This window comes from Argentina silus (genome assembly GCF_951799395.1).
Source record: "Argentina silus genome assembly, chromosome: 6".
Lineage (NCBI taxonomy): Eukaryota > Metazoa > Chordata > Actinopteri > Argentiniformes > Argentinidae > Argentina > Argentina silus.
In genome coordinates this window covers 17,703,573-17,730,935 of record NC_139660.1, presented here as the reverse complement: position 1 = coordinate 17,730,935, position 27,363 = coordinate 17,703,573, and the positions used below count along the sequence as shown (strand labels likewise).

Sequence of the window (27,363 nt, the reverse complement as noted above, 5' to 3'; positions counted from 1 at the left end):
GTACTGTATGGTATTGGAATTTACTGTTCCCAAGCAGAGCATAACCACCTGACCGAGTGTTTGACTCGGATGCGTGTGTCATTAACACAGCACCATGACCCGGCCAGGTCCAGAGCTCCCTGCTGAATGACAGCATGAGAGTTTAACCTGGCAACCCCACCCACCCACTCACTCATCCCCTCCCAGGGCTGGACAGAACATCCCTGTTGCTATGCAAGAGTCACCACCTCCTCCTTCCTTCCCTCCCTCCCTCCCTCCATCCCCCCCGAGCCTCAGAACAGAGGAAGAAAATACAACAGACGACAACAGGAAGCCAAAAGAGAGAGAGAGAGAAAGAGAGAGAGAGAGAGAGAGAGAGAGAGAGAGAGAGAGAGAGACACACACATTGTTTGTAATCTTGACTAGAGAAAGGAAGAGATGTATGTGCTGCTGTGTGTGTGTGTGTGTGTGTGTGTGTGTGTGTGTGTGTGTGTGTGTGTGTGTGTGTTGCATCAAGCCCTGTTATTAACAGGGAGGGAGAAAATTGCTGCTCCAAAGTGTCTGAAAGCCACTTCTATCTTTTCACAACCAGTGAGAGAGAGAGAGTGAGAGATTGGGCTGCACCTCACACATTTTAATCAGAGGGTATATCAGATGTGTAAACACAGATATGAACAAATCTAATCAAATACATCTACAGACCCCTGTTCTACAGTAAACACACACACACACACACACACACACACACACACACACACACACACACACACACACACAGCATGCCTCCGATTATCCCTCACAAGACTGGCAAATCAAGTTACCCGACCTTCATCTCAAACACCAACTTCACCATTATACCAACCATACTGAGGGTGGGGTGGGGGGGGGGGGGGGGGGGGAGGAAAACAGAGAGGAAGAGGGAGAATAACAGAGGGATAGGAATAGAGAAGAAGGGGGAAAGGAGAAACAGATGAGCAATAAATAAGACAGACAGACAGACAGCAAGAGTCACCTCCCCCCCCCCCCGAGCCTCAGAACAGAAGACGACAATACCACAGATGACAACAGGAAGCAGAACGAGAGAGGGAGAAAGAGAGAGAGAGAGAGAGAGAGAGAGAGAGATAGCTAGGTACCTCTTGGATCGGCGCAGCATGCTTCTCTCAGGCAGGGAGAAATTGGAGAGCACGGTCCAGAAGGAGTCAGACATGGTACCGCAGCTCCACAGACATGGCTGTCACACACACACACACACGCACGCGCACACACACACGCGCACACACGCACACACACACACGCACGCACGCACGCACACACACACACACACACGCACGCACGCACACACACGGCACTGCGCGCCAACTAGGGAACCGCCACACACACTCACGCCAGTCACCGGCAGCAGGCTGCAGAGACAGACAGATGGAGAGGAGAGGATGTTCGTTGCTAGGCTAACTCCAGAGCTAAAGCTAAACAGCGCGGCTAGCTGGTCTCTCCACCTGTGACGATGCTGCTAGTCTGAGCAACCTCTCTCTCTGTGTGTGTGTGTGTGTGTGTGTGTGAGATCTCTTCCCTGTACTCTACCCGCCCCTCTACATCTCTACCCCTCCCTCTCAATTTCTCACATCTGCCTCTGCCTAAAAATCTGTCCCTCCTTCCACTTCATCTCTGTGTGTGTGTGTGTGTGAGAGAGAGAGAGAGAGAATAAGTCAGCTCAAGATAAATACTCATTATGGAGCAGACTATAATGGTGTTCAAAGGGTTTGGGGCTACAATAGATCTATTTTAGACCCAGTTAGTTTTCTGTTGCTGTTGAAAGGCGATATGAACACTCCATTCCTCAGCTGAATGTATTTCCCATCTCAGTAGAGGCTACAGCTCCTAATGGGCTAGTCACAACATTAGTGCTAACAAGCTGATGTTGAACAGTGCGCACACGCACGCACGCACACAGGCACACACGTAATGTTTCATGAACCTGTACTAACTGGTAGAGATGTTTGATACATTCCATGCATCACAATGAGCCCATCCTCAGATTTCTACCTCCACCAGCCACCCCTGTGGCACAATTGACTCACTAAAAGTATGCAAATGACCCTAGTTGAAAAACACATCAACTTGAAAAGCTCAAGTCAATCACAAGAGAGGATCCAACAACAGAAAAGGAAACAGAGACAGAAAGAATGAGAGTGTGGTATTAGACAGGCTAGTTTGTGTTAGCGTGACAGTGCTGGGCTGGGTTAGTGTGTGTGTTTGTATGTGTGTGTGTGTGTGAAAGAGAGAGTCTGTGTGTGTGTGTGTGTGTGTGGCTGCCTACTCGGCGAAGTCGAGGGAACACATTCATAAACGAGAACTGAGTTAGAACCTAGCAGAGCGCAACATCGGGGTCACCTTGGGCTGGCCCACACACCACACCCAGGGCACCATGGGATACTGGAGGCCAGGGGAGAGGAGGTCAGGTCAGGGGAGGTCAGCTGAGAGGACCACAGTACAAGACAGAGAAAAATAGAGAGAGAGAGACTCTTACCCTACTCATAAAATGTGTCGTAACTGACTATAAAAGAGGCGGTTGGCCCTTAATGTCAACATGGACCTCTGTCAGGCCCCATAAAGTCTGAGTGCGTCACTCCTCATCGCCAGGCAGGCCAGGGGAGGCTGGTGGAGGTAGAAATCGGAGGCTCATTGTAATGCGTGGAATGAAATGAGGTATCAAAACAGCCCGTCCTCCGAATATGATACCATTCCTCATTCCATGCGCTACAATGAGCCTGTCCTCCCGATTTCTAGCCTCCCCCTGAGGCAGACACACACCACCGTAACCTTCTCACGTCTCTGTGGCCCTACCAGAACAGACAGCATACCCTCTTAAGAGTCAATGTACTGCACGTCAAACTCCAAAACAACCTTGCTGCACCCTTCAGGCCATTCAGAACAACAGCAGAGGTCCAAAACTTGTCCAGAGGGGCACTCTGCTGTAGCGGTTGGCATCACAGTGTCACTGTCGCTGTGTCTTCGTGTCACAAGCGTCACCCTTCGAGTATGACCAACACAGTGTGTCAGTCATCCTTCATGGCTGGCTGCGTGACAGTTGGTTCATTGGTCATGCTCATCTGAGTAGAGCCAGAGTTGACAGCTAGTGCTAGTTAGTGTATAACAAGAGACTCTCTGGTCACTCCTTAACCAAGGCTAGAACCGCTGCTCACAGGGACTCTCTGGTCACTCCTTAACCAAGGCTAGAACCGCTGCTCACAGGGACTCTCTGGTCACTCCTTAACCAAGGCTAGAACCGCTGCTCACAGGGACTCTCTGGTCACTCCTTAACCAAGGCTAGAACCGCTGCTCACAGGGACTCTCTGGTCACTCCTTAACCAAGGCTAGAACCGCTGCTCACAGGGACTCTCTGGTCACTCTTCAACTTAGTCTCATTCCCAGACACTTCCGCCCAAATGCTCTAAAGATCCAGAGGAGCAACATGTCTAACTTGGCCTTCGTTAAGCCAATAGAAAGACCGTTGAAAAGGGACGGCACGTAGCCCTAGGCTTCGCTTCACATCAATCACCTCCCACAGCACTTCTCCCCCAGTGGTTGCACACCGCACGTTTCTGATTGGGCCATGTGATTCGCTGAAATTAAATAATAACAAATTACTTTACTGAGGAAATTCACTCCCACTAAGGCCAGGTTTGAGTCGTTGTTATTCCAGGCTATATATGCGTTTGTGCGAAATAGCCTGGGGTCGAGGTTACTGTTTAACCCAGACTACTCCTGCTCATAGGGACAGTCAGGTCATCCAAGAACCAAGGCTATACTGCTACAGGTCACTGTGTAACCAAGGCTATACTGCTACAGGTCACTGTGTAACCAAGGCTATACTGCTACAGGTCACTGTGTAACCAAGGCTATACTGCTACAGGTCACTAGGTAACCAAGGCTATACTGCTACAGGTCATTTTATAACCAAGGCTATACTGCTACAGGGACGTTCTTGAGCCATTTCTGTAACTGCCTGTGCTGTCATATATAATACCAGTGGAGCCGTGTAGAGGGTAGGGTGAAGGGACGCGAGTGTGTACTAATGTACATCTGAGTTAACAGCAGAGCACCCACAGGCGGGGGCTCCACTCCACTCATGCAGCAATTAGTGTCATCAGATGGGAGAACAGCACGGATGAAGAGGAACACGCCACCCCTGGGAGACACACACACACACACACACACACACACACACACACACACACACACACAGCCGCCATTGCAGCTTATTAGCAAAGTCTTCAACTGTCCCCTCTGCCCTTTCAGCTGTGCCTTTGTCTGTCCTCCAAAGGCTGCTGTTGAGGCTAAACTGCTGCTGGCTGAGGGCATCGCTGTACTTAACTATACGCTACTGTTGCTTTACAAACACACACACACACACACGCCTCTCACTCTGGAAAAAAACAAAAAAACATGCCTTATCAAGGTCATTCCACAGAGTCTGATGTCTGTTTAGAATGGAGGTACACACACACACGCACACGTACGTACGCGCACACACACACACACACACACACACACACTTCAGGCTTACCTCCAGAGGAAGGGGTTGCCTCCTTGGTGGACGGGGGCTGAGAGAGGCCCGTCGGGATATGAGGAGGAGGAGAAGAGGGGGGATTGGGCGGAGGGGGGGAAGGAGGTGGGGGAGAGCAGGTGCTGGAGAAGGCTGCTGTTGCCATGGCAGCGGTGCTGAGCGGCCGGCCAGATTCTAAGAGGGGGGGGGGGGGGGGGGGGGGGGCGGCGGAGCAGAGGAAACGGAGGGGAAGGATAGAGGCAGGGATGGATGGATGGTGAGAGTACTGCTGGAACCGTCAAGAAAGAGTAAAAAAAACAAAACACAAGTGTTTCTGTCTCTGTGTGTGTGTGTGTGTGTACACGTTAGCTCTGTGTTAAAAAACAAGGTCCAGAGACACTCCCCAGCCAATCAAATTCAGGTTTATAAACATGGCCGCCACACTCTCACCTGCACCTACTGACTGTACCAATGCTGAATGGATCACGGAGGCCGCTTGTCAGCACTAATCCTAGCCCTCGCATGTGATTGGTCTGCACTCGTTCTAAGAGGGGAGGGGCCCTGGCAGAGTGCACCCAGTAGAGGAGGGGAAGCTTTGTCTATTTGCCCCATCTGCTTATCCATCCATCCGTCTGTCTGTCTGTCTGTCTGTCTGTCTCTCTCTCTCCTTGGCAGGTGCCACCTCCTTCCTCTCTGGAAAGCTCCGGAACGACTTGAGAGAGCAAGTCAGACCTCCTGGGTGTTCAGGGGACGGGCTCAGGGAACGAGGGATGAGGAGGAGGAGGAGGAGGAGAAGACAGTGATCGAGTGACACCCTGTAAATCCCGAAAGCTGTTTTGTGTCCCTGTTCTGTCTGGGCGGGGGATGTACAGACAGCCTAAATATGATAGGGATCAGGGGAGGCTGGTGGAGGTAGAAATCGGAGGATGGGGCTCATTGTAATACATGGAACGGAATAAGGAATTCCATGCAAGACAATGAGCCTGTCCTCCAATGTCTACCTCCACCAGCCTCTCCCTGACAGGGATACTTATCCACACAGCAGCTCTTACCAGTAGTCGGGGGCCAACATCACCAACTCAAGATTGACAATGACTTGCATCCACCAGTATTTGGGTTGTACTGGGTGACAGTCCCCTCTTAAAATACATGTCTAAAAGTTACCCCTATGGCAAAGGCAGACCCCAAGGTGAATGTGCGTCGATGCACTGCACATGCTCACTGGTGCCAAAGGAACACTTAGGCTCCACCACCAACAGAGACAGCAGCAGTGAGGGGGGTTCTTCCTAACCAGTGCCAGCCCTCTGCCCAGCCCTCTGCCCAGGCCCATCAGACTGGCACACACTGGGCACGGCAGCGCTGTTGGCAGGACGGGGGATGGAGGGGCCATATGGGGCTGGTCGACACAGGCCCGCTCCCTGTGGTGTGCGGCCAGGATGGCTGAGATGACCATGGCTGCAGCCAGTTGGGGGTCTGGGCGTGCGTCTGTGTGTGTGTGTGTGTGTGTGTGTGTGTGTGTGTGTGTGTGAAGCTGACTGGGCATTGACCTGGTATTCACCAGATTGCGTCACCCCTCCTCTGCTGATGAAGGAGTTCCCTCTCCTCTAATCTACCCCTCTCCCCTCTCTCATCCTCCTCTCCTTCCGATTTTCCACTCTGCTTGAGTGCTGAGTGTGTGTGTGTGTGTGTTAGAAGGGGACGTGTCAGCTGAGCCCCTGCCTGGCCCTGTCAATCAACGAGTCTCTCATGTTCCAAAACAGAGAGAGAGAATCAAATACACACACACACAAACACACACACCACTGGCTATGTTTATGAACCTGTACTTACTGGCAGAATTGGGTCATAAAAAGGAGGCAAATGACTCAGCTTCCTCACACAAACACACACGCATGTGGGTAGAGTAGACACACAACACACACACACACACACACACACACAATTAACTCTACTGCATATGGTCATGGTGAGAGGCCGTTGGTCTTACTGGATGCGCAGGTTGGGAGCTCCTGGCCTCTCCTTCCTCCTCTTCATGTTTCCAGGGGCAACGGTAAAGGAAGAGGCGGGCTCACGGGTAATGTCAGTGGGGATCCACTGAACTCTGTCACCTGTCCATCAAAGCCATGCTGGCCAATGAGCTTACTCTGTCTTACAAAACAGACACGCTGATCTCCGCCGATTCCCTCATACCATTCAATGAGAAGACCTAAACTGCATGCTGTGTGTGTCTAATAAAGGTATAGTAGCTTGCGACCGTCGTAGACGGTCTGGTTCAAAGCGCACACACACACACACACACAGCTGAGTCAGTCACAGACACATCTCACTCTCACCTGGCTGAGCTGCAACAACACCACCGACATGAAACCTCGAACAACACACTCATCTCACTGTCACAAGGCGCTGTCTTAAACATACAAAACAGGGACACGGATACACACACACACACACACACGCACGCACAAAAAGCTGAGTCGGCAGATTTCCTGACAGCAGTCCGATCTGCCCGTCTCCCCCCAGTCCTCGCTCGCTGACAGCCGTCCCAGAGATTGAGTTAAGAGAGGTCAGGGAATAGGTCGCGTTGTCTCCTAGCTGTCAAATAAATCCTCCAGAGTAGGGAGGGGGGAGGCCGGTCTGTGGGACCCCCCTGGAACAGAGCTCTGATCCTGGGGAAAAGACTGGTCGGTAGTACAGTAAGTCCGCCCTTTGCTCCTGGAGGTCTGGCTGCTCTCTCAGAGAGTAGCGTCCACTCGGAGCTGTTGACCCTGCGTCTTCATGCCTCTGGATGGCCCCCGGCAGAGTCTGAGAGAGTCTGGGTCTACAGCTGCCGAGTGTGTATCTGACACACCAGAGTCCTCAGGACGGTACCGACCAACTGAGAGAGCTTCCACTCTCGCACAGAGAGAAGCCCACACCCCACCGGTGGGCGGGCGGGCACAGGGCACAGGGCATTCTCATGATATCACAAGACCCTGAGGGAGGTGCAGCTGTCGCCCCTGCCTTACCCTTACCCCAGCCCTGCTGGCCAGCACAGAAATCTCTCTCTCTCTCTCTCTCTCTCAGCCTCTATGACCCCTTCCCCTGTTACCATTATCTCCTTCTCCCTCTCTCTCGTTCTCTCTCTCTCTCTCTAACTCTGTATATCTCCCATCCCCCTCATCCCTTCCCCAGTTATGCTTATCTCCCTCTCCCCTTCTCTCTCTCCCCTTCTCTCTTCCTCTAACTCTGTGTATCTCTCTACCTATCCCCCCTTTCCCCTGTTACCATTCTCTACCTCACCCCCTCTCTCTCTCTCTCTCTCACTCGGTCTCTTTATATCTCTCTCCATCCCCCCTTTCCCCTGTCCCCGTTCTGTGTTCCAGGAATCGGCGGCGACACCAGTGTCCCCTGTGAGCGATGCACCAGGGGGGAGGAGGGGGGGGGGGGGGGGGCTAAATGCAGCTCACATGGCCTGCCTGCAGTGCAAACACAGGGACAATAGTGTGGATCAAAGGGGCTAGCGTTGTAGCATCCCCCCAGCTAATCCACTCCGATTACTGGGCTGACGTACGGACACAGCCCCAGGACATGAGAATGTCATTACACACACACATCTACATCTGTCCTGCTGTGTGTGTGTGTGTGTGTGTGCGTGCGTGCGTGCGAGAGAGAGATTGATTTATTGAGTGAGTGAGAGAGTGAGAGACAGAGACAGAGAGAGAGACAGAGAGAGAGAGAGAACATAAGTCAGAGAAATAGTCATAACTTGTGTGTGAACTTTCAAAAGTTCTCTCTCATTGATGTAGAACCCAGCTCATTTCCCTTAATTAGGCCTGTCATTAGGGCCCCTAGGCCCAACTCTCTGAACCTGCTCTGGGGCCCACGGGCCAAACTCAGCCAGGAATCTGCCAGCGCAGCTCCTACCTCCTGGCTACGTACCCCGCAGTACGCACACGCACACACACACACTGGAGCTGAAGTAAAGGCAGACTTTCATAAAGCAGGGCTGTCTTCAAACAGACAGCAGGAAGTAAGGACAATAGATAAAAGTAGTGTTGTGTGTTTGTTTTGGGGTTCGTTTTTCACAGCAAAGTCAGTGCCTGGCAGAGCGTTATAAATAGGCCGGCAGCATCCACAGTGGGATGCTCAGCTGTTCTTCTTCCTCCACACACACACACACACACACACACACACACACACACACACACACACGCACACACACAACTACAGGCTCCCTCTACCCATCTTACTGACCCTTTAACCCATCTAATGCACAGGCTTTTCTCTGTACAAGGACAGGACAACTTGGTCTCCCTGGTAGGACGTCTCTGCCAGTCATGGCACCTTTTACAAGCCTGGCAACACTTACTGTCCATTGTGAAAGCTTCTCTCTTTTACTATCAACGTTTACTAGGTTTCACTTTAACTGCCCAACTGTCCCAATCTTCTCCTGCTGGGTTCTGAAGGCTCATGCAGGCTGTACACACACACACACACACACACACACACACACACACACACACACACACACGATAATGAATACAGTACAGTATGAGAAGAGGTAGCTAACACTATGGGGAGTATTGTCTCTATATCCCAGACTGCACTGCAGGCCTTATGATGATAGACCGTGACATGAGTGGAGAGAGAGAGAGAGAGAGAAGATCTGAAAGAGCACAGAGGCACTGATGTGGCTGAAGCAGTAATCAAAACCATCTCTCTCTCATCTATCAACCTCTTTATTTTTCACAGACTCTATTTCTCGTTGTCTGCTTATTTGCTTCCCTCTTCTCCACCTACTCCACTACCACCTCTCTCCATGTCGCCTCTCTCTCTCTCTCTCTCTCTGTAGCCTCTCTCTCTCTCTCTCTGTAGCCTCTCTCTCTCTCTCTCTCTCTCTCTCTCTCTCTCTCTGTAGCCTCTCTCTCTCTCTCTCTGTAGCCTCTCTCTCTCTCTCTCTCTCTCTCTGTAGCCTCTCTCTCTCTCTCTCTCTCTCTCTCTCTCTCTCTGTAGCCTCTCTCTCTCGCTCTCTTCAAAGGAGCTTAATGGGCGCAGGAAACATATGTTTCCATAGTCAACTAAACAATACAAATTAACAGGAAACATTCCACACAAACATTTCCAAATGAATAAAGACATTTCCAGTGTAAATGTAAATGAACAATCAGAAACCTCTCTCTCTCTCTGTACACCTCCACTGCTCTCCACTGCCTCAGACATGTTGAGAACCTCCCTAAACGCAGGTCTCACGGCCACCGAGGCCGTTACATAAGTCTTAATCAAAGCCACATGTTTTGTACGCCATGAGCTAACTGCTAACTCATCAGACTCAACCAGCTGGCCAAACCCTCAGCTCCACTTGAGCAATGAGTCAGCAAGAAAGAGCCTTGAACACCGTCCTCGGCCCTCCACCCCACTGTTCTCCTCAGGGCTGTGCACGCTGCACCCTATGGTCCTCCCAGAGTTGCTGCAGTAGCCCTGTCTGCACCCGGTTCATTGCAGTTGCTCCACAGAAGCTGGGATGTTTACAGACAGGCAGGGACAAAGACGCCTTTTGCCCTCGGTCAGGCAGACAGACGGAGAGAGAGGGATGCTGGGTACTTACAAGCTGCCTCGCCTCGGAAGACTGAGCTCCTTCTGAAAGAGAGACAGAGAGAAAAAGGGATTTCAATGTTTTTGTTATGATACAAAAGGGACATACAGTCTTTTCAAGGGGACACACCATTTCCGGAATGAGATGTCAAGCATTAGAAAAGCTAAAGAAAAAAACTCATATAAATCACACATGATCCATTGCATAGGTTTTTCTTTTATGCTTTGTGCGTTACATGACATCCAGCAGACAGGCTTAGATAGTGACCTAAAAACCCTCCACTAGGTGGCAGTGTAACACCATTAGATCTTACAGCATCCATGGCAGAGCAGCATCGCGTCAATTTTGAGACTGAACAGGCTAACCCAAAAACATCCACAAGGGGGCAGAGGAGTATCAACTACGCTGAGGCACACCGTCTTCTGAGGCAGGGAAGAAGTTTCTGTCCAGCTCCATGTTTGTGTGAAACCGGCCTAGCTACTAAGAGGATCACTACTGACACCTTCCCAGCAGAGAGCCATCTGGCTCCACAACACGGATGTCTACCATCAGCAACACACACAACACACCTTGGCTAGGCTGTGAGTGTGCAAGCAGGGGTGATGTGCAAGTGTGAGCTTGTGTGTGTGTGTGTGTGTGTTGAGATGAGATGATAGTGCTGGGAGTAGCGCTAACAAATGCGTGTGCGTGCACACACACACACACACACGCACCTGAGTGTGTGTGGATGTGAGCCCCTGGGGGGTGAAGGTGAGATGTGTCATAAACCCCAGGTCGCTGTTTTCAAGGAAGCAGGTTGGTTTAAAACCAGCAGGTTTGGTTTAAAAAAATAAATAAAAAAATCTGTTTATATGGTCTCTGTGCTCTGCTCACGTAACACAAACACAAGTCAATTAGGCCTGCGGAGAGGAGAGGAGAGGAGAGGAGACATCCATCAGCTTCCATTAGCAGGTCTGCTCCCTGACATCATACACACTCTCTGCATTAGAGCAGTGGGGCTCTACACACACACACACACACACACACACACACACACACACACACACACACACACACACACACACACACACACACACTCCCAGAGGGAAGGGCAGATATCCTGTAGTGTACTGCTGTGAAACCTTCTCAAACTGCAACATTGAGAGGGAGAGAGAGAGAGAGAGAGAGAGAGGCGTATGGTGTGGTGTGGTGTGGTGGGGTGGTGTGGTGTGGTGTGGTGGGGTGGTGTGGTGTGGGGTGGGGTGGTGTGGGGTGGGGTGGGGTGGGGTGTGGTGTGGTGTGGTGTGGTGTGGGGGAGATTGATGGCATGTGAGGACAGTGCCAAAAAGGAAGAAAAAAAAGAGGGAGAGAGAAAGAAGAGATGAAGACAGTAGAAGTAGGGAGAGAGAGAGGGAGGGAGAGGGAGGGAAGGAGGGAGGGAGGGAGAGGGAGGGAGCAGCATTGTGAACATGTACTGGAGGCAACAGGAACACAGCTAGTTTCAAACTGCTCACTTAGCAGATCCCCACTTTTTAATTAAAAGACAGGAGCACTCCTGCAGAGACAGGCTGCCTGTTGGCTGTGTCTCTCTATCTCCACAACTCTGACTCACTCTCTCTCTCTCTCCCTTTTCCTCCCCCTCTCTCTGTCTTGTCTCAACAGCACTGTCAGATAATCTCTCTCTCTCTTTCTCGATAAACTAATGGAGATTAGATATGACGGAGTTCAGTTAGAGGACGAGTGTGTGTGTGTGTGTGTGTTGTGTGTGTGTGGAGGAGGATGCCAAGGTTTGACGAGTCAGGCTCCTCCGCCCCTGAGCTTCTAAGTGAACAACACTTCCAGGTCCAGGACAAAGCTGGGTTAATGCCAGAAACAGTCCCAGGACAAACCCGGGTAAATGCCAGAAACAGTCCCGGGACAAACCCGGGTAAATGCCAGAAACAGTCCCAGGACAAACCCGGGTTAATGCCAGAAACAGTTCCGGGACAAACCCGGGTTAATGCCAGAAAGAGTCCCAGGACAACCATAGATTAATGTCATAAACAGTCCCAGGACAAACCCGGGTTAATGCCAGAAACAGGAACAGAAGTGGACTAAATGTAATTGATTGTGTTGTGCTTGGTGCTGCAGAGCCCCACGACCCGTCCTGCAGCCTCCTAACTGACGGGCCAGGAGCCCTCTGATTCCATTAGCCCTCTGAACAACAGATGTTGTTCACCGTGTTAGCAGATGTATAGTCAGGGTAATAGTACCTGCCTGGGGAAGCTGGTGGAGGTAGAAATCAGAGGACGGGCTCATTGTAATGCACGGATTGGAATGAACAATCCATGCATCACAATGAGCCTGTCATGCGATCTCTACCTCCACCTCCACCAGCCTCCCCTGGTACCTACATCTCCTCGTCATTAGCCTGAGTAGAGGCCAGTAGAGACTACAGCAGTAATACAGCTTCATCAGCAACACTCTGCTACACAAGCTTAGAGTGGGGAGGGGAGGGGAGGGGAGAAGGGGTATGCTGCTCCCCCCCCGCCTCCCCACACACACACCACCACCCACAGATAACCCTGTAATGTGAAAGGATGGCTCTTAGCATCTCTGCTCTGGCAGACTGATTGCATTAGGGGGTTTGCTGTGCGTGCGTGGCTTGACTGCAGCTGCACCCCCGTCCCTGAGGGGGATGTTCACCTCCTCCTCAAAACCCCTGAGACATATTCCAACCTCTCTGACACACACACACACAGACACACACACACTGTAGCTGTCTCAAAGGCACAGCCGATGATGAAATTAAACAGAGTGACAGTTTGGATGGGGGCCTGCTGCAAAAAAGCCAAAAGCAATCTCCCCGATGGAATACAAGCATCAATATTCCTCTCTCCGTCCAACAAGCATGAGTGAGAGAGAGAGAGGGAGAGGGGGAAAATGTGATGAGAGAGATGGGTAGTGAAAGGAGAGGAGAGGAGAGGAGGGGAGGGAGGGCTGCGCCCCCCGGCAGGCTGGTCAAACACTCCCAGGCTACCCAGGAGAGTAGCTGATCAGGGAGGCAGACAGGGGAGATGGATGGCTCTGAGCTCAAAGCAGACTACATTAACTATCCTCCATGTACAGTATAGGTGTCTTCCCCCCTGGCTCCCCATGTCAAAGAGCGAAGCCCCCCCCCTAATAGACCTTCAAAGACAGCTGTGGCTCTGAGCCATGCCCCCCCCTGGCCACCTGGCACCTCCAGGCTAGCCCCTCGCCAAGGAAGGAGGGGGTGAGTCAGGTGACAGGCTGGGCAGTGCCAGCGGGCAGGTGGGGAGTGGGCACAGACGGTGGGCAGAGAGAGTGTCCCGTGGGGCATGGCGACTGGCTGACTGAGGGAGGGAGGGGGGAACTGAGATAGAGACAGGTTCTGTCACACACACACACACACACACACACACACACACACACACACACACACACACACACACACACACACACACACACACACACACACACACACACACACACACACACACACACGTCAGGGCTGCTGAGGACAGGATGGTCAGTTTAATCCCATCTATTAGGACAGGCCTGGCACAGGATCACACAGAGCTATGTACAGTATGTTCGCTCACACACACACACACACGCACACACGACAGGATGACAGAGGAGACACCTCAGCCAAATGCCTTTCATTTGTCCTGAAAACCATGCAACAAGCATGCATGCAAACACTAAAATTATACATCATTGTTGTGTACAAACACTCCCTCGCTGTGCCAATACACACAAGTGTACAGTACACACACACACACACACACACACACACTAACAAGCACCCGCCTGCAGACACACAAACACACACACGTTTGCCAAAGTGGGAGAAGAGGGCATTAGGTTTGGAAATATGATAAATAATGTGTTGATGAGTGGATCATCTATTTCACCCAGAGGAATATCATAATTGCATGTTTAAGCTCTGCTAACACATGCAATTAACAAGACGTGAGGAAAATAGAAATGCTTCCCAAAATCCAATTAAATACAGCAGCAGTAGAGGCAGCAGCATTCATTAACAACACAGAGCCTCTGGACCAATGAACTGCTTCCATCCACTACACAGAGCCTACGGACCAATGAACCGCTTCCATCCACTACACAGAGCCTACCGACCAATGAACCGCTCCAGTAAGGTACAGTACAGTAAGGTACAGTGAGGTGCAGTACAGTAAGGTACAGTGAGGTACAGTACCTAGCATTTAGCATGTTTAATGGAAAAGACCATGATTGAAACAAAACCAGGTCCTTTAGCTGTAAGCTGCCAGTAAGCTAGGTCTTGACTAAACCTTAATATCTTTGACCCCCCTGACCCCCCCCACAGCAGGTTACAGAGGGTTCTAGAACCCGCCCGCAGGGCCATTTGGCTAGCATTAGCCGGCCAGGCTGAATCACTAATTCAGCGTTACATAATCTAACCGGCTTCGAATGAGATATTGACCTATTTGGCCACAGTTTTGAAAAAGTCTTTCTTAGCTCCAAATGGCTCAAAGTACAATACATGGTTACAACACCTAACAGAGAAAGAGAGCTCCTTTGTGTACCGTTACGGTGGAGTACATCTACTGTTCTATTGTACTTTGCACCTGATTGATGAAGCCTTAGGTGTGACTGTGGTTTAGCCACCAGAGAGATGGAGAGAGAGAGAGAGAGAGAGAGAGAGAGAGAGAGAGAGAGAATGAGAGAGAGAGACAGAGAGTGGTGAAACGCATCTAATGACTGTGGAAACCTCCGGCTCTGACATTAAAGAGAACAGTGTGTGTGTGTGTGTGTGTGTGTAAAGTAGGACAATTTACACCCGCTCTCCCACGGTATAAGCCTGAACAATCCCTGCATATATAATTAGCACAGGGATAATGGGCCAATTACAGGGCACCCAGGAGGGCTGAGCTTCCTCCTGGACTGGTCCTGATGGACATAACACAGGGATAACTACCCACTGTACCACCCTGATGGACACAGGGATAACTACCCACTGTACCACCCTGATGGACACAGGGATAACTACCCACTGTACCACCCTGATGGACACAGGGATAACTACCCACTGTACCACCCTGATGGACACAGGGATACCTACCCACTGTACCACCCTGATGGACACAGGGATACCTACCCACTGTACCACGCTGATGGACACAGGGATACCTACCCACTGTACCATGGTCATGACCATACAGATGTGTACAGGTGGTGATCCTGCTAGACTACTATATTATTATTATTATAGCTCACCTGGTCACACTAGCTTACACATCAGTGGAGGTAGAAATCGTGTTTGATACCATTCCTCAGTCCATTCCATGCATTACAACCAGCCTGTCCTCCCCCCCGCGTTCCAACATAGCTCTTCCTCCCCCGCTACAGGTGACCCTGCAGACCTGACAGTACAGTAGGCTCCGGTACCACAGACCGGCCGTGCAGCTCACCTGGTTCAGACCGAGGGGGGCCGGGGTCTAGAGTTAGAAGGGACAGGTAAGAGCGGTCTTAATGAAGCCCCCCGGGTGTACTTGTTAAGGAGCGGCGGGGTCTGGTCGGAGGTGTCTCAGTGGGACCGGGAGAGGGAAAGAGGGGCTGCTGGAGCCATTAAGATGCAGCACGGCCACCGAGTGACACATTAAAGCAATAAAAGCCCATTAATGGCCTAACCAGGGAGCTGGAACAACCAAGCCCGCCCTGATAGGCACAGGGGTCCCCTACCTACAGTACTCCACATACGTTAACACAGGCAGTTGTGATTAATTGTCTTTCTAAATGGACCATGCCCAGGATGAGAGAGACGGGGGCATTAATTGCAGGATTGTTGTGTGCGTGTGTGTGTGTGTGTGTGTGTGTGTGTGTGTGTGTGTGGTGATGGAGGGGGGAGATGGGAGGGTAGCAGCCATCGTTAATGTGATGAAGTAGAGGGAGAGTGGAAGTTGGAGATGAGAGTGAGTGGAGCTGTGTGTGTGTGTGTGTGTGTGTGTGTGTGTGTGTGTGTGTGTGTGCACGTGTGTGTACATGTGTGCGCGTGTATGTGCGTGTGTGTATGTGCGTGTGTACGTGCGCATGAGAGATGAGAGTGAGTGGAGGCATGTCACGGCAAACAAAGGGACTGCAAATCCTCTCTGCAAATGCCCCATGAATGAGACATGCGGTGGATCTGAGCCGGGGAGAGACGCGGAGCTGTGTGACCTGGAATTACAAATGAAGAGCGCCTTCCAGACGGTGATCCTTCAATAAGCCTGGCCTCCTCCGAGACACGGACCTAAGAATGAATGACAACTACAAAGTGTATCAAGTGCCCTTTTCTAAACACAAACACTTCCCCGCCGCTCTCCGTCCGTGCTCCAGGCAGGCGTCTGAAGGAGGCAGCCGGAGGTGGGTGAGCTGACCCGAGGAGCGTCCGGGAGAGTTTTCCAGGCCGCCCCTCATTCATACTGCATGGGCCGGCGGTGTACAGGAGACGAGAGGAGGGCTCTGGTCCGGGAGCCCAGAAAGAGACTCACAGACAGACTTACTGGAGCGGAAGAAAGGCTCACACCAGAGATTCACCAGAGATACCCACTCATGCAACAATGTTCACACTCCAGGAAGAAGGCAGAGGGGGAGGGGGGGAGGGGGTTAGATAGGGAGACTAGAGAGAGAGAGATAGAGAGATGGGTTCCAGTTGGCTCCACAGCTAGAGTAGTGTCACTTCATTATTCAGTACAGGGCCAGATGTGCTGGGCTGGGAGGTGCCAGTCTGAGAGAGCCATCCTTACTGCCTCAGCCCTCAGACCACCTTCCTTTGTGCTCCTCCGGTCTGAATGGCAGATCCTTCCGCCCTCCATCCCCTGCTACAGCTGTGGCATTCAGACCACAGTCATCAGAACCACTTCACACATCCTCTGTACCCCCCCCACACACACACACACATACTACACTACCACACACTTGCACACTGGGAAATCGGTACAATTAGCCAGGCATGTTATTTATGCCGTCCTGCTCGGATGTGAGACAACGTGCTAATTACCTCTTCTATTGTTTAGATCCAGCACAGCGGAGGGCTGCTGGGGATGAGGCAGGGGGTGGGGGGGGGACCAACACTTCCCCCCTCCCCCTCCTCCTCCCCCTCCCCCTCCTCCTCCTCCTCCTCCTCCTCCTCCTCCCCCTCCCTCCCCTCCGTACTCAATGGTGCTAATCTGGCCTGATCAGACTGTAGAACTCACTCTACTACATCTACAGCTAGCGGCTAGCGCGCCGCCACTCACTGCTCAAGCCCTATCAGCACAGAGAGAAAACAACTTAATCCTAATTAGAATTTGCACATTCAAATTAAATCTGCACGCCTCAGTGACAGTTTTATGTGGAGTTAATGGGGGGGGGGGCGGAGGGGGGGGGGGGGATTGGCAGGTGGATTTATTTTAGCTACCTTCCAACAATTAAAACAAAGAGCCATGGTGTCTCTTTCAGCCCGCTGCGCAGAGGGACTGGGGATTTAGCATCCTGATTGTGTGTGTGCGTGTGTCAAAAGTAAAAATACTGAAAGTAAAATTGGCAGTTTAGTGCATCTCTGTGTGCTACTGTGACACATTCCAGCTAAAGTTGCAGTTTCTCTGTGGTGTGTATGAGTGTTGAACGGGGACCAGGCCTCTCTGTGGTGTGTATGAGTGTTGAGCGTGGACCAGGCCTCTCTGTGGTGTGTATGAGTGTTGAGCGTGGACCAGGCCTCTCTGTGGTGTGTATGAGTGTTGAGCGTGGACCAGGCCTCTCTGTGGTGTGTATGAGTGTTGAGCGTGGACCAGGCCTCTCTGTGGTGTGTATGAGTGTTGAGCGTGGACCAGGCCTCTCTGTGGTGTGTATGAGTGTTGAGCGTGGACCAGGCCTCTCTGTGGTGTGTATGAGTGTTGAGCGTGGACCAGGCCTCTCTGTGGTGTGTATGGTGTTGAACGGGGACCAGGCCTCTCTGTGGTGTGTATGAGTGTTGAGCGTGGACCAGGCCTCTCTGTGGTGTGTATGAGTGTTGAGCGTGGACCAGGCCTCTCTGTGGTAGGAGCTGCTTATCAGCCTCACCTCCATTTGAACTGCATTAGGAAGTGAAACTGTCTCTGCACTCTGAGCTCCATGCTAACACTCCCCCTCTGCACATCACTCCACTTTCATCTCCCGTCAGAGATGGCTAACATGCCCGACTCTCATTCTGTCAACCATGGTGGGCCAAACACGCGGGCGATGGCGAGACACACACACACACACACAGACACACACACACACAGACACACACCGAGCCCTGAGCCAACCAGCCTGTCTGATTAGCATTCCACACCCTGATATATTCATGAGAAGGCGCCCGTCTCGGCTAGAAGGACGACAGTAATCATCTCCGTGTACAAACCAAGCTCATCTCATGGACACGCTGTTCACAGGATTACAGGCAACCTAGAGCCTCATTCATCTCCACAGCAGCTTTACCATAAACCCTACCTGCATCACACACACAGACATACAGACACACACACACACAGACAGATACACAGATACACACACACACACACACTCTCTACACAGCACAAAACCAAGCTGAGCCCATCAAAGTGACAGTGCTGACAGCGAGAGCAGGTTGTGACTGGAATATAACGATCTGTCAAAACAAAAAACCACTGCATAGGAGATTCAAATGAAACCGCCGCCGCTCTTAAAGCCTTGGAAATGACACTGGGGCTTGAGTGCGTCTTTCGCTGACGGCTCATTGAGGCGGACGGTCGGCAGTGTGTGTTGACTGGGAGGTGAGGCTGGGCTGGGCTGGGCTGGGGGGGAGCAGTACCCCCCTGTAGCTGAGGATCTCTACAGGGGTCTGGCAGGAGCACGGCTTTTGAAAGGTGATTTGACGAGTGACTGAGAAACACAGCAGGGCTAGAAAGGATGGCTGCAGTGTACCTAAGCCTCTGTGTGTGTGTGTGTGTCAGTCTGTGTCTGTGTGTGTGTGTGTGTGTGTGTGTGCGTGCGCGCGTATGTCCCATGGGAGCGTCTGTTGGAGACGTGAGGAACAAACTTGATACCATAGCACCATATTGGGCCCACAGGGAGGCCTGGGGATGATGACCAGAGAGATAGGCATCGGCAGACACATCATGGGGATGGGACTAACCAAATCAGTGACAGGGGAGGGAGGTACTCCAGCAGGCTAGGGTGTGGTCTTCCACTGTGGGAGACGTAGGCAGGCCGAAAGGATGACTGTACACAGTACAGGAGAGGCTGGTGGAGGTAGAAATCAAGAGGTCTGCCTCCTCACCAGCCTCCCTTGACACAGTACATGCCAGCTTCAAAAACAGAGAGTCTGAGGTTGTTCTTTCTTCCAACGACTATGGCATGTGTGACCCAGATTCTACTGCAGGGTGCTGCTGGCTGAAGAATGTGTTGTGTTACCAGAGAGACTGTGTGGGTTTGCCACACTCTGTACATTTGCAAATTGACAAAGGCAGATAGTGCACTGTTAGCCCCTGCTCCCCAGGGGCAGAAATGAAGCCGTCTTCAGTTCCTTTGTCTCTGCCCCGCTTCCTTCCCTCTCTCTCTCCCTACCTCCCTCCCTCCTCTCCCCTCTCCCTTGTTTCTGTGCCTCTGAGACCCAGTTCATTATCGGGAGCCAGACAGCAACACCTCCTCTCCCTCCTGTCATCATTTTGTTCTCCTCCACCAGTAAAACAGCTTCAATTTGCACCTACAGCGTGCCCCCCCGACCCTTCTACCTACTGTACTGTACACACACACACACACACACCCACCCACACACTCCAGGCAAAAAGGCGAGGGGGTGGTTTGTCTGTAGAATGTGGAACAGTGTCAAACCTTGCAGACGTTACAATGCTGGATCTCTACATCATTGTGAGAGACGGCCTACGACTACTGAAAACAGACACAGTAGAGAGAGAGAGAGAGAGACAGAGAGAGAGACAGAGAGACAGAGAGAGACAGAGAGAGAGAGACAGAGAGACAGAGAGAGAGAGAGAAAGAGAGACAGAGAGAGAGAGAGAGAGAGACAGACAGAGAGAGAGACACACACATTGGGGGAAATAAATGAAGCGAGAATGATGGGAAAAGCGAGGCAAAGGGAGAAATAAAGTGATCGCAATAGATGGAAAGCAACAGAGGGAGAAGAGGAGTGAAAGAGAGAGGAACACTCATTACGCAGAGAGAAGTGAGGGATGGCATGGTATGTCGAGAGAGATGGAGGAGAGCGGGCTCCCCTGGGAGACAAAGAGAGAGAGACATGTGAGAGGCATCAGATCAAAGCACTCTCTCTCCCTCCATCCCTCCCCCCTGCTCTCTCCCCCCTTTCTCCTCCCTCCCCCGCTGCGCACACAGACAGACGCACTCAGGACTCCTCTCCATTGTTGCTGCTGATTTGATTAATGTCTACTGCGGGAGAGGGCTGGGGCTCTTGGGGGTGGGGGTGGGGGGTTCCTACCCACAGAGCAAGGATCGGGGGGGGGGGGAATCAACCCAACACCGCAGTCACTGAGCAACGATGGATTCAGTTAAGGACAGAGCAGGGGGGACCGCAAATCACGGCGCTCCGTATGGTCTGTGGCAGGTGACTAATTAGCATAATCAGCAAGACAAACAGGACACCAGCTCTTGTTTGTCCGAAGTGTTTGTAGTTCTTTTTTTCGCCAAACGTTTGAAAAAAACGAAACAATGTTTTGGCTGCAGGCGCTGGGAGCAGGGGGTGTCTAGACATTCAATTTCACAGTGTTTGAGGTTTTTCTGCCCCCTGGCCAAACGCAGCCTTGAGAACAGACCGACTACGGGGAGAACATCACCGGGGATCAATGGGAGGAGAGGAGGAGTGCATTCATCAAATCAAACCCTGGGTGGGGAAATCAATGTTTTTATACACGGAATTAAGAGTGGGAAGGGTTTCCTGGCCCTTGGGCTAAGACCTCAGTAGGGTGCCGTGTATGGTGTATGGTGTGTGTGTGTGTGTGTGTCTAACACCACCTCACTATTCCACTCTCTCCCTCTCTCTGTGTCACTGTGCCGTTGGCCTCTGACTATCAGTCTCTCAATCAGATCTTGTTCTCTTCCATCTTATCTGCTTTGTACCTGGAGATGAGGTGAGTCAGCCCCATTCAGTGTCTGTGTGTGTATGTGTGTGTGTTTGTGACAGGGACGTCTGTCTTCAATGCCCAGCTCGAAACCTCCCAGGCAGGCCGGGCAGACGGGCAGCTTCTCTCAGCTTCTCTCTCTCATCATCAAAGCCAGACGGGTCCTAATAGAATCAGCACGGGTCAGCGGTGCTCATTAAGGATAAATAAAGCTGCTTCACATGGGAGGGGCAGTGGCCCACACACTCCTGACCAGCTCTGACGACTGGCTTCCTGGAGAGGCTCTGACTAAAAGGTCACCATCTCTCTCTCTCCCCTCCTTTCTCTCTCTCCTCTGTTAATTGTTACTGTTGCCCCCCTTTCCCTTCCCTCTCTCCTGTAGTTCTGACGATGAGCTCACACTGCCTCGTTTCTAATTGGCTTAGCCGCAGAGCTTGGAGAGGCAGGTCAGGTTAGGTTAGGGAGGGATATGTGGTGGGGGTGGGGGTGGGGGTGGGGGTGGGGGGTTGAGAGAGGAGAAAGCCAGAGCAGAGGAGAGTAAGCCAGGCTTGGGGCCGGACTGCAGCCAGCCAAGATCCAGGGGCCCCTAGACGGGGTTACAGCACAACAGAACCCCTGTTCCTACAGCCTGCCTCTCTCTTTCTCTCTTTTTTTCCCTCCCTCTCTCCATCTTTCTCTCACTCTCTATACAGCACAAACAACAACAACCACAGCAACCAAAGTCCAGCTAAGCCCGTTAAGCTGTCCCTAACCTGCTCTTGGGCTGCGTTATGTGCAAACTAAACAAGCACAGGGGGCCAGGGGGAGAGACGTCTCGGTGTACAAGGCCAGCCAGGATGGGTGGGTGGGTGTCTCGATGATAGGGCCAGGCTGGGTGGAGGTGGAGGTGGTAGATGCCAGGGCTGGAGCTCAGGGGCTGGGGGTGAGGGTTGAGAGTTGAGTAACTTACCAACCAACCAACCAACCAACCAACTAACCAGCTAACCAACTAACTACCTAACCAACTAACCAGTTAACTAACTAACTACCTAACCAACCAACTTAGCAGTGCTCAAAGCTTCCTTCTCTCTCTGCCCCTCCAACACTCCTTTTCACAATGTCTGCCTGTCGTTCTGTCTTTCTGCCTGTCGTTCTGTCTTTCTGCCTGTCGTTCTGTCTTTCTGCCTGTCGTTCTGTCTTTCTGCCTGTCGTTCCATGTTGACTCACTGACCTACAAGTGTGCATGCAGGCCAGATGTCAGCGCTATCAGGGACTGGTAGGAGGACGGGGCTATTCTGAGTCAGGGCTGTGGTGTGCTGTCAGCAGGAACAGAGGAGTGACGGTCCAGGGCAGAACAGAGTCCTGGTCAGACTCCCCCCCTCAGCGTTATGACACCTCCTCTCTCCCTCTTTGATCCTGTCAACTTCCACCGCCATTCTCTGTCTCACACACACAGACAGACAGACCACACACACACACACACACACACCCCCACACACACACACACACACACACACAGACAGACAAGACAGACAGACAGACAGCCAGCCAGCCAGCCAGCCAGACAGGGTTGCTGACTGACAGTCCATCCAGTAATGATGAAATGTGTGGCATCTTCAATCACGCACACCCGCAAAGGAGGACATATTTATCAGACTTATTTCAGTCTGAACATGCCCCCTGCCCACTCCCAGGGCATCAACCCCATGCCATTCCAGCATCAGCTGCTGAATAACATCCACCGGCTGCTCCTCCTATCCCCGGGACGAATGGGGCAGACAGCTGTTGAGGTGACGCGATGCGCCATGGGTAATCACCAGATTCACACTGCATTCCAAAACAGATAAGTTTGGGGCAAAACAAACTTTAAAAAAAAGAAAAAAGAAAATTGGCGAGGTTACAGGAGGGAAGATGGTCCCCACAGTCATAGTCATCTGTCCCTCTAACCTTCCCACGGGGTGAAGAGGGAGCCGTCACTCAGGGTTACGGTGGGACACCATCTGAGTCTAACTGCAGGGTCTGACGATGACGACTCATAACTGGGTTACCGTTAAACCTAGAGCTGCACTGTGTGTGTGTGTGTGTGTGTGTGTGTGTGCGTGCGTGCGTGCGCAACAGCTACAGCACAATCCTACGCTCTCAGAAACAGGATCAAAAGCAGCCTCAGTTGTCTGTCCAGGGGCCAACGAGCTGACACCAGAGAACAAAAGCCAGCCCTCAGAGCATGATATGAGAGGAGGCGTTGGACTGATGGACACCTCCCCTACAGGGGCCGTCGTCTGGACTCATCTGGCTGGAAAAGTGCTCTTCCATCAAACACCAATAACACACCAGAGTGCTGTTCTACTGTAGCAGTCACCCATGAATAGTAGGAGACAGACACAAGTTTCTATGGAAATCTCTCTCTCGCCCTCTCTGAGGTAACCAGGGGCGATGGTGAGTCAAACAGATTCAGTGCCTTCGGAAAGTATTCAGACCCCGTCACTTTTTCCACATTTTGTTGTGTTGTAGACTCAATTTAAAATGGATTAAATTAAAAGAATTTGCCATCAATCCACACGCAATACCGCAGAATGATAAAGTGAAAACACGCTTTTTGAGACCCTAATGCCGTCCTGCTCGGATGTGAAAGTGTCATAGCAAAGGGTCTGAATGCTTATGTAGATGAGTTATTTCTTTATTTCAATTTTAATACATTTACTGACATTTCTAAAAATTTGTTTTCGCTTTGTCATTCTGGGTTATTGCGTGTGGATTTAATGGCAAACTCTTTTAATTTAATCCATTTTAAAATGTGGAAAAAGTGAAGGGGTCTGAATACTTTCCAAAGGCACTGTACCTGTCTGTCTCAACTGCTCCCTCCCTCCCTCCGTCTCTCCCTCCCTCCCTCAGTGACAGCAAACAGCAGGTTAGGAGCAGTTCTTCCACCCGCAGGGCTTCTGCTTTCATCAGCCAGAGAGAGAGAGAGAGAGAGAGAGAGAGGGAGTGAAGGAAGAAAAGGAGGGAGGGATGCCCTGGCATGCTGAGTTGAGAGAGGGAGGGGAGAGGGGAACAGAGCAGGGTTGTGGAGCCATGCAGGGAAGGTCTTGAGAGTTCACACTGAGGTGGAGAGGGGGAGGGAGGGAGAGAGAGAGAGAGAAAGAAAGAGAGAGAGAGAGAAAGAAAGAGAGATCTGTAGATATTCTACAGATATTCAGTGCTAAAGAGGGCAAGGACTACGGGGGAACATAACTTGATGCCAAAATGTCATCATAGAGCTCTAGGATCTGGAACATTATTGCCTGCCCTCTGCAATGGAAATAAATCAAGTGGTTAAGCCAAGCCAACTAACCTTCCACCTGCCGGGGTTAGGGATAGGTGAAGGGAAGATCTATCTAGGAAGAGCCGGTCTCTCTAATAGCAGGGTGAGTCTAGTATGGCTGTAGCCTAGTATCAGATAGTGTCTAGTATGGCTGTACCCAAATGTGTGTGTGTGTGTGTGGGGGGGGGGGGGGGGGCTTGGTTATGTTATGGGAGTTAGCTACTGTCTGTGAGTGTGTGTGTGTGTGTGTGTGTGTGTGTGTGTGTCTGTGTGAGACTGTAGCCTAGCATCAGATATCAGATAGTGCTGACAAGACAGAACCAGGCTAGCTCTGGTACAGTAGCCTCTTGATCAGCAGCAGCTGCTTTGCTGTGGTGGTTTGCTCACAAGTTCTTTGACCACTCAATAGTTGTGACTATCGATTTCCCCTGGAGAGATAGCAGACCCACGAAATCAGGTTGTACAGGGTGTCAGAGAGAGAGAGAGAGAGAGAGAGAGAAAGAGAGTGGCGAGATTAATCAAGACCCAGGCAATAGGGTTTTACAGGGTCAGAGAGAGAGAGAGAGAGAGGTGGAGAAATGAGGGAGGAACAGTAGAGAGTAAATAAAAGTGGGGGGATTTGTAAGAGAAGCTTTGAGGGAACCGGGAAGAGAAACAAAGTGAGCGAGCCGACACAGTAGGACACAACGCTACGACACTCAGACATGAGTAACTGTAACCAGAACCGGAACTGCAGAAACACACACACACACACACACACACACATATATATACACACACACACACACACACACTGTGCTGGGCTGTCCCACTGTGTTTCCCCTGGCAACATCAGACAGTTTTGACAGGGCGGTTGGTTTCACCCTGGCGGTCTTTTGGCGGTGGTCTTACCTGGCCGGCCTCTAGAGCGCAGTTCGTGGCCTCCTTCAGGATACACAGCCTGATGCCGTACCAGCTGACCGCCCGCCTGGCGCCCAGCGGCCTCGTGTCCCTGACCTCCGAGCCCTCGCCGACCGGCTGAAGCACCGGCGGACACGCCATGCTCTCTCTCTCTCACAGACACACACACACACACACACACACACCGGCAGGAACAGCGCACCCGCTCCCGGCAACCCGACACGTTTTAATAACTCCTAATCCTCCTCCGCAGAAAGGGAGATTAGTTGTTTTGGGTTTTATGGGAGGAGGGCTCTTATTTGGTTTCCTTCTATCCCCTCCTCCCGTTCCGCCCCTTATTACAACCTCCTCCATGAATTCCACCCGTTTTGCTTTGCCATTGTTTGGCTGCCAGACTGAAGACAAGATAACCCCCCGAGCCAGGCGAGCTCCTACAGTACGGGCGGGGGGGGGGAGGAAACCAACCAGGGAAAGTAACATTTCGTTTTTCAGGTCCGGCACCTCGGGGTGATCAATATTTCCGGGGCTGAGAGATTCTGCGCTGGTCGGCCGTGGCTGGAGGAAGACTACAGTAAATCACTCCATCATCCTGAGAGGCGCCGTGCCTGGAGGGCCCTATTACGGATCCTCTATGAGGGTAGAGGACAACACACACGCACGCATCCACACACACACACTAATACGAGCATCAGTTCGATATGGCCTCGATACATACTCTGGATGATTTCTATGAATCATTAAGTTCTAGTGGGGAGACGGTGAGAGTCTACAGGACGCTGCCTGCCTTTGGGATGAGAGAGAGGTGTGGGCTTGGTTATGTTATGCTCGTTAGCTATTCACTGTGTGTGTGTGTGTGTGTGTGTGTGAGTGAGTGAGTGTGAGTGTGTGTCTGAGTCAATGTTTACCATCCAGGAGCCCTGAGTCTGGTCTAACATGTTGTGGGTCACTGTTTAAACAGCAGCCTGGTTAATAACTAGCAATGGAGCATGACTAAAAGCCTGGTAGAAACAGTCATTATAGGTGGCTAAAGTGCTTCAGTCAGTGATCACACACACCAAAATAACCACCCTCTAACCTCTTTCTAGTACTGTATAATCCCCCCCCCCCCCCCCCCCTCTACCTCACCCCTCCTTTCTCTCACTCTTCTGATTCTCTCTCTTCACCCTGCAGGTACAATCTTCCCCCTATCCTCCACCCCCCCACACACACACACCTCTCCTCCTCCCACCAGTGCCCTCGTCTACAAAGCCAGTGAAGCAGGAGAAGCATTTACCAGCTTGGCCTGGCAGGCATGCAGCAGCAGCAGCCCATCAGAGAGGTGGGGAATCTAGATATGCCCTGTGGCTCTGCTCTGCTCTGCTCTGCTCCGCTCCTCATCCCCGGCCCCTCTCCCTTCTCATTCCTTCTCCCCCTCTCCCCCTCATCTCTCTCTGCACCTGAGCTCCCACACTCACACTCTCTGAAACCTTCTCTCTCTCTCTCTCTCTCAACCCCTCTTTTTCTCTGTCTCTCTCTCTCTGTCTCCCTCTCTGTCTCTCTCTCTGTCTCTCTCTCTGTCTCCCTCTCTGTCTCCCTCTCTGTCTCCCTCTCTGTCTCCCTCTCTGTCTGTTAGTCTGTCTAGACAAAGGAGTGGAGAAGATGGTGCTAACCATCTCACTGAGGAAACAAAGGCTGCGTGATACTGGACCCCTCTCTGCCATCATGGCTACCCTAGATCCCTTCTCCCGGACGTGGAGCAGACAGGGGATCTGATACTGAACTCCTCTGTAACGTCTGTGTGCTTCTCTCAACAAAAGGCTCCACACCCAGATCTTGTTTATGGAGAAATAACCTCTAAATAAACCAAAAGATATTTAGTGGGAGAAAATAGTGTCATTTTTCCTGCCCTGCATAACTCCACTATTGTGTGAAAAGCAAATGTCTAGTACCTTGACGTCAGCCAGAGCCATTAAGACAGCAAAGTATGGCAGTGGGACCATTAAGGAACACACATAATAGCCATTTGGAAGGG

General features: G+C 51.6%; 1 protein-coding gene across 7 annotated transcripts in view; it reads right to left on the bottom strand.

Moving 5' to 3' along the window:
* The window catches only part of mast2 (microtubule associated serine/threonine kinase 2), a 115,950-nt gene that overhangs the window by 37,609 nt on the left and 50,978 nt on the right, over positions 1-27,363 (bottom strand). For all 7 annotated transcript variants that reach the window (XM_083672120.1, XM_083672122.1, XM_083672119.1 and 4 more), the window contains one exon: positions 10,110-10,141. In XM_083672120.1, the coding sequence (XP_083528246.1) occupies positions 10,110-10,141 (32 nt within the window). The remainder of the gene's footprint in view (positions 1-10,109; positions 10,142-27,363) is intronic.